Below are 15569 nucleotides of genomic sequence, written 5' to 3' on the forward strand. Positions count from 1 at the left end.
GGTCAAATATGGAAGAGAGAGTCCTTGGGTATAAAGAACAAAACTATATTCACATTATTTGGGAAACACACACACCTCCAGTATAAGGACTTAACTGTTGTAGCCAACAAACACAGAAACAGAATTTCCAGATTAGATAATAATGAGAGTAGTATCAGACACTCCATAGACCACACAATAAGCTCATTACTGGATGTGTTACGTTGTCATACTGCAAAAACACATTCACACACATCCACTGCCTGAATACCTCATCACAAACAAACCATAACCACACATCCATTCATCTCCTGATCACTCTTCCACCCCCATCAAACACACGCATCACTGGCACCATGTGTGTGACGCTGAAGTCCCCAGCCCCACTCCTGCACACATCACGGAGGATAAGACGTCAGCTCCCTAGAGACACGTGATCTCTGCAGACAGTTTATTTACAAGGGCTCTGGGAGACTGAACAATCCTTGCTTCCTCCGTTCTCCACCCCTCCATACCGCCCGCTACACTACACACCTACACTCAGGCACCCTCCCTGGGCACCTCTCCCTGCTAGGGCCCCTCTAGCCCACCAGGAAGGCCCCGAAGTAGCTGGCCCTCGCGTCTGTCTCCACAGCGCTGGCGTTGCTCACGGTGACGAACAGGCGGTCCGCGGGCTGCAGGCGGGCAGTGCCGGCCTGGTGGAGGGAGAACAGGCCCGACTCCTGACGCTGGAACCAGCAGGCACTTCTGGACGACTTCATCAGAAGGATGGGCACCGAGTACGAGTTCATCTACAACAGGAAATGACCACAGATGACCTGGAAGTAGATCACTTCTTCTCTGTTTAAGACTTTCTGTTTGTCCCATTCCACCAGAAATGCAGCTGTTAAGCTTTTAAAGAGTGAGTATCAAATATTTCCAACGGTCCCCACAGCGTAAGTTATTTTTCCGAAACGGTAGCAAGCAGCTTAGTTAGCTGGCATAGTAAATTACCTAGCATTATACTTGAAGCAATGCTACTACCATGCTAATGTTACTTGCCATCTAAAGCAGTTGTTGCTTAGTTTTTTGTCTATCAGAATATATTCAATTGTTCGAATCACATATATCCAATGTCACGCTGTGGCGCGCACATTCCAACGCTCACGTGACGCTACTCCTTAGAGGGTTAAAGGGTCAAAAGAGCACAGCTCACCTTCTTGTAAATGTACTGGATGAGCTGCGTCCCCTCCTCGCTCGCGTCCCCCTCCGTCTCCTCCGTGGGGGGGAGGCTGAAGTACGTCTGGGCATAGATGAAGTAGAGGCCGGCGCGAGGAACCAGCAGCTCTCCCCCCTTCAGCTCCACGTTCTGGAGGAAGGACAGCCCCCTCTGCCCATCCCACTCACGGATACGCTCTCCCAGAAACCCCCTGCTGCTGTGAGAGCCTGCACACACACACAAGCATAAATAGGGTGTTGAGAAGAGAAGGGTGAGTTGGTGGAACAGCTCTTTCTATTCCAAACAGGCAGGCCAACAGAGAGACAGACAGACAGACAGACAGACAGAGTGAGCTAGCCATCGCCTGGCCCGAAAGGGAGAAGGAAACTGAAACATCTGCTATCCATTCAGGAATGAAGACATGCTGGATCTCGGACAGGCCAGCCTAGATGCCTCAAGTTTGATTTGTCTTCTCAGACTCTTTCTGTCTCACAGATGTGATGCCACGGGGATAAGAGAAAGCATTATGGCACTGTTAGATAAGCCGTATTTCTTAGGATTCTTCCTTTAGGAGAATATTAAGGGAGTAGGAGCCAAGGGGAGAAACAGCGAGATAGCAGAGAGGACAGGAGACTGCATGGCTCACCCTCTTTTGGTGGCTGTTTCTGTCGGAGGCCTCCTGTCACGTGAGCAGACACCCCAAGACTAAGTTCACTGCAGAACCCCTGGACCGGAAACACCCCAGATACCTGGTCTGGAGGGAGAGAGAGAGAGTGTGAGAGAGTGTGAGAGAGAGAGAGAGAGAGAGAGAGAGAGAGAGAGAGAGAGAGAGAGAGAGAGAGAGAGAGAGAGAGAGAGAGAGAGAGAGAGAGAGAGAGAGAGAGAGAGAGAGAGAGAGAGAGAGAGAGAGAGAGAGAGAGAGAGAGAGACTCCGGTCATGAGGTGCTTAGACTGTATGGATCAATATCAGTCAGGTCACATTGAAAAGATCTTACTTATCACTGGGGCTGACACTTCCCGCTGCAACCGCTCGGCCATGGTCTGCAAGTAAGGACGAGAAGTCAAACGCAGCCTCCGTTTTATCCTCTGCAGCCTCCGTTTATTGACAAAAAAACAACAACAAAAGCTACGAGATAAAGAGCTGTGTACCTTCTCTATGCGGTAGTGGAGTTGTTGCATGACCTGCCAACAGGGATCGGCCTTCTGCTCCCCCCCTGCTGCGTTCACGCGCCCGGGGTGCACGTTGGGGTTCAACAGACACGAGACACTACTCCGCGAGAAGCTCTGATGCATCTGATAGAGAGATCACTAGAGAAGTAGGTATGTGTGCTTTAAATTTACACACAGAATAACAGCTTCATGAATAGACGTTTTGATCCACATGTGATGAGCAAAGGGTTGAGATCAAATGCCTTGCGTCAAACTATGGTACATTTAGGAATTTCAGGGGATTGCAGCATTTAAACCTTCGATTTGCCCATCGTTTGGGTGTTCACAGCCTAACGATATTCCAACTCACGCGGAATCATGGAGGCAAAAACAATCCATCTGCTGAATGCTCTGCTTGCGAGTGAAAAGTTACAAGTCGACTGTATTTCTTAACGGCCTGCCTCGTACAGTTTAAAGTTGACTGCAAGTGCGTGCATAGTGGTGTGATACTCAACCAGAACATGGACGAAAGATCAATTGGACAAATCAATACTGTAAACCGGTCTGTGTTCTTACCGTCTCCAGGACGTTGTTGAATAACATAAAACTGATGGCGACTGCGATTGTTTGCAGAAAGATCGTTCCCAGTACAATCAGACCCAGGCATTGCTGAGAGAGGGAGAAAGGCATGCTCGTCGATAATCGATTGTCCTCTTGAAAGACGGGGATCCATGCAGTAGTCAGTTCATCAAGAGGTTTTCTCCGCAGCTGTAGCGCAGGGCAGGGGAGAGTGGAGTTGAGGGAGCAGTACTATTAATCTACAGGGTAAGTATGCAGGACGTTTAGGCAAATTATGTCTCTTAACACCTCCCATGTCCCATCCCTTTTATGTTGGGGAGAGAGGCCAACAATTGTTCTACGCCCTTCTTCAAAACATTACTGGGGTCTCCCTTTTTCATAAAATGCATTGTGAGAACCATGTGCAGATTGTTGATCAATCGTTATTTAGTGAATTTCTTTGGTCTGTTTGATAATCATTATAAAAGCTTCCCACTTTTTCTTAAGATACAGTGTATTTGGTCAGATATAGTCACATCTTCTTCTCTTCTTTTGCTAAGTATTTTCACATTCCAAATAAGCTCCTATATCTACTACACCTTCTCCTCCACCTTCTCATCGACCTTCTCCACCTCTGTCTGGAATGAGGAAGAGAGAGACTGAGGTAGAGGCTTTCTGTGCTGGAGGATGTTACCCTTGGTTGGCGCCAGAACCTGCGTGATAGCAGGTACACACACGCACAGACAGAAGCCCACTTACTTACACACACACAAACACACACACTCTTCCACTTCCTGTCCTGGCAGGTTCACACGACCAGAGAAGAATGGAAAGAACTGTGCCAAGTTCATATGAGTTTTCATCATCATACTTAAATGTTGTAATTGGAGACTGTAGACCAGAAGTATGTTTTAGTGTTTTCTAACAGATTGGTATCCTGAGTCGGATGTGACTGTTGCAGGAGATAACTGAGAGGTTTGATTCCCATGGCTGTCAGCTTACCCTTACCTGATGACTTTACCCTGGGGTGGTGAAGCTGACACCCTGAGACACACAAACACACACAAACACTGTTGACCTAAGGAATGTGGACCAGTCTAATGAATCAAAGTTCCTTCCAAAGTCTTAAGACAAAATCACCTTTGACATCTGTAACCCCCCCCCTTTCGTCTTCTTCTATCCTCCTCCCTCTCCTCCCACCCACTTTACAAGTCTTCAGTCTGTGAAACCAGGGATGTACCATCAACCAATGAGACGCGTCCTCTCCACCAGACTAATCCCTCCCAGGCATTCAGGCTGTTTTGTTCTGTGGAGGGGAGAGGAGGTCCCCCCCCCCATCTTCCTCCCCTCTTCTCTCTCTTCCTCCCTCTGTCCCCATCACCCTTTTCCCCAGTGATCTCTCCTCATTCCTGTTCTAATGCAGTCATGGAATTCCCCCAGTCTAGTGAGGGAGTGTTTCTCCTCGGTTTGAATGTGAACTGGTACATTACACCAAAAGGAAAATCTAAGAGGTTATGAAGATCTAGAATAGATGGTGAACATATAGCAAAAATGTGTGGTGTGTGAGAGAGATGGTGCATTTGCTCTTTTGAGAGGGTTAAGTAAATTCTGTCCAGTATAGTTGAAGCAGTAACAAAACTGTCCTGTCTCCAGACAGTTTGTTGTTATGACATAAATTCACCACAGGGGGGCAAGGTTTCACTTTCTAGATTTTGTTGTTTGTTGGACTGGGCATTGTGCGAAGGGGTTGTTTTGTGATGTGGCATAGTGTGTGTGTCTCTCTGTGTGTGTGTTTTAGCCTGGGGATTGAGTTTTAGTGTGTAGGTGAAAGGTGAAGCTGTCCCTCCATATGTGAGACTGGGCAGATGTGTGATGTGCTTATGAATCCACTCCAGTCATAAACAATTTATTTAACTAATGTTGAAATGAAAACATTATTCATACTTTGTGTTTTTTCTCCCCTGTAACCTCAACACTATGTCCTTGTCTGTGTAAGTGGGTTTGTGTGTGTGTGTGTGTGTCTCAGATTGAGTGGGTTTAAGTATTTCGTCATGGCGATTTATGAGCTTGAGGAAGAGCAGATCCTACACCCTTCTCCTTTCCTCCTCACCCCTTCCCCTCTCCACTCCCCTTTTCCTCTCCACCTCTACCCTCCTTTTGCCTCCCCCATCCTCCTCTCCCCCTCTCCACTCCTCTTCTCCTATCCTCCTCTCCCCTCCACCTTCAACCTCCTCTCCCTCTCCCCTAATCTTCTCCTACCCTCCATCCCCCTCCCTGCCTCACCCCTCCTCTCCCCTCAGACCTGTACCAGGGCGGAAGCAGGACAGATACAGTCTATCAGGTTTGTGTTTATTAACACTCCCAGAGGTTTGTAGGCTACTGAGAGCTACAGAACAGCATGGCTGAGAGGATTTGCACTGACACCTGAGGGATATGACCGACTGTACACACTTCAACCTTTTTCTGACTTTTGTTCAGGACAATGGGCCTGACTCAAACCCAGTGACCAGACAGTTGATCCTCCTAACCACCACAGATCAAACACATTTCTTTAAGCTAATGCATTTCATAAAATGTTGACTTAACCACTAAAAATATAAGAGGTGAGAAAAGAGTTGTAGTCTCAGTGACAGACCACACACACCAATGACAGGACATGCCAAGTGCAAAGAGATGAGGAATGCTGTAAGTGCCTTTGTGGACCAAGTCCTAGTGCAACCATCTGCTATCTATGATAACAATCATAGTGTATCTATGATACCAATCACACAGTATCTATGGTAACAACCATATTGGAAGTCGCTTTGGATAAAAGCGTCTGCTAAATGAATAAATGTAAATGTAAATATTGTATCAATAACAACCATTTCATATCCATGATTACAACACACTGGATGTGACAGTGGGTTTAGTCCCTGGGAATGGGTTCTAACATTCATATAAGCCCAAACGCGCACTCAAACCTTACAGGTTCTCTTGCAGCCAAGCGATATACCCCCTGCAAGCCCGCTTCCCAATTTCAAAGTGCTTGAAGCTCAGGCAGCCATGGAAACCGTCATCCAAGTGATGGCTGGTAACTGTGATGCCGGCGTCCTGCAGCCGCCTGACGTACATCAGCCCGTCATCCCTCAGCACGTCATGCTCACAAGTCAGCACGTACGCCCGCGGACACCGGGCCAGGACGGCCAGCTCCGCCAGCAGGGGCGAGACCCGTACATCCCCCACACCCTCCACCTCCTTCCCCACCCAGCCCCGGGACGCCTCCGCCCCTCCGCCCGGCCGGTACTGTCCCCTGTGCTTGGCCGGGAGCAGGACACTCCAGTCCACTCTGGCCCGCATGTCCGCCGTGATGCTCGGCTGGTGGAGGAAGCTGTGGTTGTTGGCTACCAGCAGGGGCAGGATGGCAGGGTCGGCCCCCAGGTACTGGAGCCAGAAGCGGACCATGAAGGGCCGGTACAGGATGGGGATGGCCTGGTTCTGCTGGTAGGACGGGGTGTTGAGGTCCAGAACCTGGAGGGCGGGATACACCAGTGCCTGCACGCTGAACTTCACGCTCACGCTGTCGTCTATGGCGATCTGAGGGAAAGAGGAGTACTTTCAGTGCGTGCGTTTATGTGTGGTGTGTGTGTATGAATGCATGCATGAGTGTGTATGGTGTGTGTGACGTGTGTGTGTGCATGGGGGGGTGTATGTGTGTGTGTGAGTGTTTACCTGCTGAGCAACTGCTGCTGCTAGGTTTCCTCCCGCGCTGTCTCCAGACACAGCCACACGCTGAGGATCCACCAAGTACTTACCCAGAACCCCTTTCTCCAGGAAGTGTTTGGCTGCGCTTAAACAGTCCTCATATGGCACAGGAAACAGAACCTCTGGAGCCAGGCGATACCTGCAACACACACAAACACACTCAAACTTCTGAGCTGGTGTAATAACAGCTTCATACCATCAAGTGTCATTCTTTGGTGGTATGCAACAAAACACCTAGCGTAGCCTAGCGTACGACCCGTGCATCCTGTCTATGTGATGTGGACAAGGCAGCATCCTGGTTGTGTTTAAAGAGGCACACTTACTCCACAGACACCACTACTGCATTCAGCTCATCAGACATCTGCCTGGTCAACACGTCATAAGAACCATCCTCTGGACAGGAAACAGACAAGGCCAGAGCAGTAATGAGTATCCCATTTCTAAACACACACATACACACAATGGTTTACAGGTGTGACCTCACACATTAACTAGAACCCTTTTTTTATGCTGTTTCTTTGTAAATGCACCGACTGGAGAGGTGCTTCTAATTTTGTTGTATGCAGATATACAATGACTGTGTCATTGTATATCTACAGTCATTGTATATCTGTCTTTCATTCATACACAAGTCTTTCATTCATACACAAACATCACATATACAGACAGCTCAGATTCAAACAGTGCTTTCACATATACAGACAGCTCAGACTCAAACAGTGCTTTCACATCAACCATGGTTGTTTTTACATGTTTTATAAAGAAATATTGATTGATTGAATGAAGTGATATGAAGGTTTACTCACTGGCACTGCCCAGGGCCCAGCCCCCTCCATGGTAGTACATCACTGCCCTCCGTAGCTGCCCCTCTCCTCCGGCGGGGGGCTCGTACACCCGCACTGGCACACCTCCGAAGGTGTCTTCGCTGACCCTCACCCCTCCGCCCCCCCCTCCTGCCAACCCGGATGCCTCCATTAGCTCCTTCAGCCCTTCCAAGCCCCACATAGACCCCCGGATCAACAATATGGCATGGCCCAGGCCCAACCACTCCCCCACGTCACCCTGGGGGAGACGGGGAGAGAGGGAAGGGGAGAGACAGACAGGGTGGAGGCATTTGAACAGCTTCTTCATCTGTCTGTTGATGTCAGTCAGTCTGTTTTTCAGTCAGTATGTCTGTCCACTCTTTGACCCAGTCTGCATTTGTTTCTGCATTTGAGTGTTGTCACAGATACCTTCACGTAGGCTACACACTCTCTCTACACACACTCTCCACAAACACACCGTTTCCACACATTCACGCACACACTGTTTCCAGTTTGGTGCGACCAAACGCGCTCCGTGGCAAAGTCTCTAGTCCAGATCAAATGTTCTGATATGAAAAACTCTTATACTGGTCCAAGGCTAGTTAATTATTTACACTCAGGTGTAACAACTGTGTGAGGGTCATGTCTGTGTCTTATCTTGATCGATCTGTCATTGTTGACTTTGCCTCAGCAGGCGAAAGTTCAAGGGAGCAAAAGAAGAAATCATTCAATACATTTCAATCATGATGGCTTCACGGTATCAACAGCAAAATCGTTTAATAATGTATAAGGGTACTGTCAACAATTTGATTTGATCATACACAGCCTATTATCTCTCTCTGACACACACGCTTTCCCCAAAACTACGAAGCAGTAAGAATATCTGCTGCATAGCAATCGTCATCTTCATCGTCACTGTACTGCGAGGAAGAAATCACAACTGGGTTAAGGTTCGCTGCACCTGTAGCCATCACTGCGTATCACAGCAGCGCATAGAAGCAAAATCCCCGAAACCTACGGATTGTGCCCTCACACATAGATGTGCTGATTCAGATTGTCACTTTGATAATAACATTATATGTAGCCTCCTGTTCTTACCATTTTAATAACAGTGCGGAGTCCAGCATCCAACAACATCAACTTCCACTGTTCATTGATGGTGGCGGGTAAAGGTATGTAAACATAATAAGCGACGGCCACTGTCCATAACAATATCACAATGACAAATGATGAGCGCATCTTTCCAGTTGGTGATTTGATATCTCTGCGACATGGACGTCAAACGCTCAAAAGGCTGCGCGAAATGAGCCGGTTTCAGATTATAGGCTCGTATGACCTCTTCAGTTGGGACCACAAATTACACCCCTTTTTTCCACAGCAGTGAGTTGGGTATGGCTGCAGCCTGGAGCCTCCCGTGTCATGCCCTCCCGTGTCATGCCCAGGTGTGTCCAATGTAGATTCAGAGGGACAAAAATACGAAATCGCGAATTATTTTCCAGATGGAGTCACGGGTAAATTCGTGAGCACGTTTGTTGCAATCAATTGAAAAACGTTTAAACTGTTAAATTAACCATTTTAGCCATACATATAGTTTGCTGATTTCTGGACGTTATTGTTGTGTCCCTGATGTTCGTATATTTGATGAAACCTGCTATGACTTCCATTTAAAACTGCATAAGCGTTTTATGTTGACATTTGTTAGCGAATATTAGCTAACATTAAGCAATTTATGGTTGCAGACTTTGATGTCTTCTTTCTGTGATTTTTCTGTGATTTTGTGAAGGTACACATCAGCAGCCATTTCTGCATTTAAGGGCAGGATTTCCTGAGGAGGGATAAGGATCTGCACACACATGAATAAAAAAATAAACATGTTACGCTCTTTCCAATACTCCTTTTTTTAAATTTATATTCTTTTATATATTGTTTTCACACTTCACTGGAAAATTCATGCAAATACAATTGCTTATCAGCAAGGCGAGAGGGCATGGGACGGAAGGCTCCAGGCTGCAGCCGTAGAATGGATTTTTAGTTTGTCTATAATTTGTATTTATTTAACGGACATATATTTTTTAGTAGGCTATTTTATTCATTAGCATGATAGTCTGCATTTATATTATAGACAGATATGTTATTATCTATTACAGTATTTTATTCATTTGTATGATTGCCGTTACTGTTTAGTTAAAAACACCCCCAAAAAACACCGAAAACACCAAAGTAGGAAGGAGACATAGCGGACCAGACGCGAAGCTCGGGGATGGCATGACACGGCAGGGCATGAGACGGAAGGCTCCAGACTGCAGCCAGAGCCTGTCAAAAGGAGAGCCTGGCCACTCCCTATTAATCCATTGTACCAAATGTTGTTGCAGTTACACCAGAGTTCCACTGGGGGTGAACGCGATCGAGTGCAAAATGAATGGGAGTCTATGGAGCTAAATGGCTAAATTTGTCTCTTTCGCCTGATTGTCGTTGAGGAATCTCAGATTTGATTGTAGTTTGTGCATGTTCAACACGGATTATAGGTCGAAAATTGAATCATCGAGTATTTATGTCCTTTTGATTTCTTACAGGTTGAGTCGTTGTTGCCCATACATGCTAGCATTCTGCTAATGAATGCTGATTGGTTAGTGGAGGACTGACTACGACCAGAGATCCCGCTTGATGGCATCCAAAGCGGAACCAGAATGTCAGAGCATTAGCAACATTATCAACAACATTAGAAAGCCAAAACTCTTTATAGCATGTGTAACCTGTCAGCTGTGTTGTCGATGCCTCGAGGGAAAAAAGGAAGTGACCAGAGCTTGCCGTAAAGCAGTATCTCTGGTCGTACGATGTGTATGACGTCATTGACATTCTAAAATGATTTTTAAGACAAAAAAGCGACGTTAAAAAAATCTACCACCCAGCAGTGTGTATTTTTTTTGCCTCCCCTTTCGAATTTAACATTCAAATTACTTGACAAAAAATTATATCCTGAGAAAAGTGGATTTTGAGGGGTACAACTCCATAGACCTCCATTCATTCTGCACTCGCCCGTTAGCGCCCTCATATGGAACTAGAGTGGAACTGCAACCAGTTCAGAACCAGGAAGTTTCCCGAGAGTGGCATTTCTCCCCAAAAATTCTCTGCTGCAGCCATACAGTCTTGACAGCAGTTGGGCACTACAGAATTACGAATGGAAGTCTGGGTAGTGAAGTCTGGAAATAGATGGAGGAGGGATGTTGCAGTTCATTCGTATATCCTCTGAGAGTCACTGTTGCCTGTTTGCGAATTTTGAATAAGCCTTAATGTCTCTCTAATTCACTGTTTGAGTTTCAGAATATTTTAACTCTAGACTGAGATAATGGTTCAGGCAGGGGGCTTCCTCAACCGGTGTCAGCTCTCCTGGACCTTGTAGTTTCTCCAAACACTTCCTAACTGCTGTGTGCTGCAAGAGTGACCCATACAGCACAGAAACTCCTGACCGGGCAATTAAACTCAGGTTATTTCAAAGAAAGGTTCACTCATGTCTCGTAGCTCAATTTACAAGTCCCCACCTTATGACTCCATAACACCTGGTAATACCACTAGAGAAACCCCCAAATTCCTCTACCTTGACTGGGAACACAGCACGTGCAAAGACAGGCTCTTTGAAGCCAGTTCTCCTGTAAACATCAGTATCTTTTACTGGGCTCCATTACATCAGTGAGCTGGCACCAGATCTGTCCCAGCAAGGTCCAGTCTATCAGGCCTCCCTTTGAAACACTGTCCCAAGCATTGTGTCTAATGGTCTCTCTATTTCTCTCTCTCTCTCAATCCCTTTCGCTATCTGTCTTTCTCAATCCCTCTCACTATCTCTCTTTCTCTCTGACTCTCTTCCTCAAGCCCTCTCCCTCTCTCTTTCTCTCTCTCTCTGTCTCTCTCTCTGTCTATACTATTCTCTCTCTGTTTCTCATTCCCTACATTTATCTCCCTCCTTCTCTCTCTTTTTATTTCTCTCTCCCCCCTCTATCTCCAGCGCTCCAGTCTAACTGTAATCTTCAGTGTGCCCTCTGAGAGCCTGAGTGGAAACATAAACCAGCAGGAGATCTGATCATCTGACCCCTAGCCTCACATTTCCAAAACACGTCTGGATACCACTAGACTAAGTCAGATTAGCACTGTCCCCCAGCTGTGCTTGTGTTATGTGTGTTCTGTTATGTGTGACTTTTACCACACCTCCAAAAAAGTCAAAGGAGTTTAGATGATCAAGTCTGGCATCGTCTAGAGGAGACATCAATGTTTCAGGTACATACTCTTGGCTCCCATGAGCCTGATACAGTGAAGACAGGAGCCTCAGGCAGACAGACTGTCTACAACATCAACTGGAGAGCTCACAGATGATGGTGATGTCAGCCATGACTCCCCTAACAACATTTCAGAAGCATTCTTTATTTTCTCCACCTGACCAATGTACCAGATGCACCCTTCCCTTTGCCTTCACTATCCCCCCAAATACTTGGGGCTATGGAAAGTATGCACACACACACACACACACACACACACACACACACACACACACACACACACACACACACACACACACACACACACACACACACACACACACACACACACACACACACACACACACACACACACACACACACACACACACACACACACACACAGCTCTGAGGATATGCCAAGCCACACATATATGCACCTGTCCATATTTCTAACCTGTACCAACCTGTCCCATGATCCACCAGGACGCCCATAACATTACAGTCCTCACTGAGCATCAGATACAGTTACATATTCCTTACTGCAGGACCCAGGAATGCCACTGCATGATGTTACTTCAATCATCCACTGACTGATCCAGCTGCATGCACACACACACGTGTAGATGTTTGCATGTGTGCGTGTTCCATCCAACTACTAGCTCTGACTCTTATCATAACTATAAAGGAAAAAGGAGAGGTAGAAGTTGATGATGATGGTTTGTATAATCAAAATCAGATATCTGTGTATCAGACACTCTTTGTTGCCATCAGATTGATACAGTGACAGACTCCACCGACAAAGACAGACTGTGTGGATCCATCTGGAAGCAGAATGACAGCAGCTACAAGGTTCAGTTACTTCTTCTAATTCTTCTATGAAGAGCTCCTCCTAAACAGACAGCACAGTGCTACATGCAGAAGTCTGGGCTCCCAGTCTGTTTGACTTTCAAAGAATTCCTTTGAAGGCAATTTATGAGGAACTACCTTCAAAATGTCAACATGCTGCCTCCCCACAATTTGTCTAACACTAAGTTTCCTACAGAGTGTTTAGGACCAGCAGAACCTACTGGAACCACAGTTTGCACAAATTTGACCTTTACGAAAGTACACCAGCTTGTTGAGAAAAGAAAGGAGGTAGACATGCATTGTGAGGTTATTTACACAACAACACAGAGATGCATTGGTCTGAAACAAACCCTGCAATGTCACACTCCAAGAATTACGATGCACCCAATGTTCAAGTGCAACATTCTAGGTCAGTGAGTTTGGAGGGAAAAGGCCCCTTTCTCTGTGTCACCAACCTCATTTTCAAGGAGCTGGGTGGGGTCTCATTTATAAACGTTGCGTACGCACAAAACGGGGCTGAAAATGTGCGTACGCCACTTCCCACGCAAAGGTTGTGATTTATAAAAAACAAACTTGATGGGAGAATGTGCGGCCCTCCACGCAAACTCTGACCCATGCTTTGGCCTACGCACATTTTGGAGACAGTGGGAATTGGCGATGCAGATGACCGTACTGTAGTCAGACTGCAGAGAGTAAAGGTGGGAAGAACGATTACTCGTAATATTTAGATATTTTGTTTTCCTCACACTTTTTTTCACTCCATTTCTTCATTATCATGAAGATTAGATTACATCCAGCAGTGTTATTTGCTGATAATTGTTCCATAAACACATTGTACAATCCAACTCCGATTTTAAATAAAAAGTCAACACTGTTTCACCATCAGATTGTCCACTACGGGAGTGCAGGAGGAGGAGATGCCCCGACTGCATGGAATACAGGATAACATCACATATCCTACCTTTACATAACTGCAAAACACAGTGTAGCCTATAAACTATATTTATTTAATACTGTGCATATCATATGTAAAAAACTGGAAATACAGCCGTTAAGCTCCTGTGCAATTGCTACACTACGTCCTCGTTATCAGTCCAAACTTTAATACTGTTCATAACAAACCCGGCATGAAGAAACGTGTGTTTACGGATACGCTTTTGTCCACTAAATAGGCCTAATGTGTTTTTTCGCTCCGCTGGTTTTATTAATCAGATTTTTTCGGGCGTACGCCATTTTAGGCGTACGTACAATTTTTGTAAGAATCCTACGCACAGTGAGACCCATGGGCTTTTACAGGCGCAGAGAGATGAGTCAAGATAGATGTGATTCTATCCCGACTGTTAAACTGAGCTGTAAGAAGGACTTTGTATTTGGCAGCGTGGGGAAACCAATGATACTACCTTATTATAATCCCATGCTAAATGGGAAAATAATCAAGAATCAAGGTGCTCAAGAAAGAAGGCTCACACTTTCAGACTGAGGCTGACTGAGGCTGACTGAGGCTGGAACACACAGTGACCAGAATGTCGAAATGGTGACGTAAAATTCATCCCACTGGTGTGTTCTACGGGGGGGTTCTAAGGGATTGTAAGTTCTTCTGAAGGAGATGCTTCCCCCATCTGCTGTCACTGTAGCCCCAATGAGGAAATCTCATTGTTCTCCAAATCCCTTTGCCGGCCAGCTTCTTACAAAGTCTCTTAAAGGTCCCATGACATGCTGTTTTTGGACGCTTTTATATAGGCCTTAGTGGTCCCCTAATACTGTATCTGAAGTCTCTTTCCCGAAATTCAGCCTTGGTGCAGAATTAGAGCCACGACGAGCAGTCCCACAATGAGCTTTCCTCAGGATGTGCCGTTTCTGTGTCTGTAGCTTTAAACGCTAAGGAGGAAGAGAGAGGCAGGGCAAGCTAGGTAACCATACAGTAAAGCAACAAAATGATATAGCGTTAGTTGACTTACTTGTCCGAGGTTTGTAGCTGGACCAAGGACAGTTGGTACTGATCCAGACTTTAATTTCAGACGGTCAGCAAGGCCAGCTTTGTATTAGCCCAAGTTGAGGAAACAGTCATCGCTGAAATGTTTGGCTCAGAAATACAAAAGATACTGGTTCTTCAGAGGCTCGGATGAAGGAACTAAAAAAATACTTTGGTTTTCATTTGTACATCCAAACACTGATCAACTGCTATGCTTCATTCGTTTGCACGCCATGATGACTCTCGAGGAAAAACCGAAATCGCACTCGCACAGTCGTAGCTCTGTTTCTCATGGGCGGGCCAGATTCTCTGGGCAGGCAAAGCAGAGAAAGGACAGGTAACCTTGCCTCTTATGACAACATATGGAGTTAGGCCTGAAAGGGTTAACTAAAGTTCGGGAGGAAGGTGGCACACCAAGACTCCTCCTTCTCCAATCAAACTAATACGCATCAGCCCAGTAAAGCACGGAAGAATGCGACCAAACTCCCCTTGGTCAATTAAGAGTTCTGTATAAAGTATCTTCCATTCCTCTGGTCCCTGTGCTAGCATGTTGTTGTCACCCTCCCTCCCACCCTTCCCTTTCTTCTCTGCTTCTCCCTGTCATCTATCCAGGCTTCCCAGGGGATCTGCTTGAGCTGCTGCTCGGCCGTGACCCATTAGGACTCTCCGCCACACCCCGAGTCCATGGCCGGACACCAGGCCCGGCTCTGCTACCGGCCTCCTCCACCATCGGGCTTGGCTCTGCTACCAGCTCTGCTTCAATAAAAGCTATCTATTCAATCTATGGTGTGATTACTGAACTCGTGAAAAGGAGAATATTTTTTAAACCGAGCGTTTGAGCCTTCATTTTCTCAAAGGCAGAGAAGAATACCCAGGCCTTGGTTTACACCTATAAACATTTCTAGCCACTGGGGGACCAAAGGCAGGCTAGGGGAACTCATATTAATGTTACATAACCTCCTAAAGTGAAATGTTAATGTCATGGGACCTTTAAGCCTGCTGTTAATGAAGTGCATGTGAGGGGTTCCTTTCTAGAGCCTGTCTTGTCCTCTCCAACTGAAACAGGAGGA

At 46.3% G+C, this 15569-nt stretch overlaps 3 protein-coding genes across 3 annotated transcripts in view; all 3 read right to left on the bottom strand.

Annotated features, from left to right (window-relative positions):
* slc35g2a (solute carrier family 35 member G2a) overlaps positions 1-15569 on the bottom strand; it is a 157989-nt gene that overhangs the window by 49592 nt on the left and 92828 nt on the right. The gene's annotated exons all lie outside the window — the stretch shown is intronic.
* Positions 30-4018, bottom strand: LOC134026360 (tumor necrosis factor ligand superfamily member 10-like). The gene is made up of 6 exons (XM_062469042.1): positions 2903-4018; positions 2327-2470; positions 2173-2218; positions 1824-1931; positions 1175-1404; positions 30-770 (listed from the first exon to the last, which is right to left on the bottom strand). The coding sequence occupies exons 1-6, from the start codon at positions 3014-3016 to the stop codon at positions 561-563; spliced, it is 852 nt and encodes a 283-aa protein (XP_062325026.1). The 5' UTR covers positions 3017-4018; the 3' UTR covers positions 30-560.
* On the bottom strand, positions 5217-8798 carry nceh1a (neutral cholesterol ester hydrolase 1a). Its single transcript, XM_062470244.1, has 5 exons — positions 8530-8798; positions 7435-7690; positions 6952-7021; positions 6596-6767; positions 5217-6460 (listed from the first exon to the last, which is right to left on the bottom strand). The coding sequence occupies exons 1-5, from the start codon at positions 8668-8670 to the stop codon at positions 5849-5851; spliced, it is 1251 nt and encodes a 416-aa protein (XP_062326228.1). The 5' UTR covers positions 8671-8798; the 3' UTR covers positions 5217-5848.

Source organism: Osmerus eperlanus, chromosome 9 (genome assembly GCF_963692335.1).
Source record: "Osmerus eperlanus chromosome 9, fOsmEpe2.1, whole genome shotgun sequence".
In the NCBI taxonomy this organism is placed as follows: Eukaryota; Metazoa; Chordata; class Actinopteri; order Osmeriformes; family Osmeridae; genus Osmerus; species Osmerus eperlanus.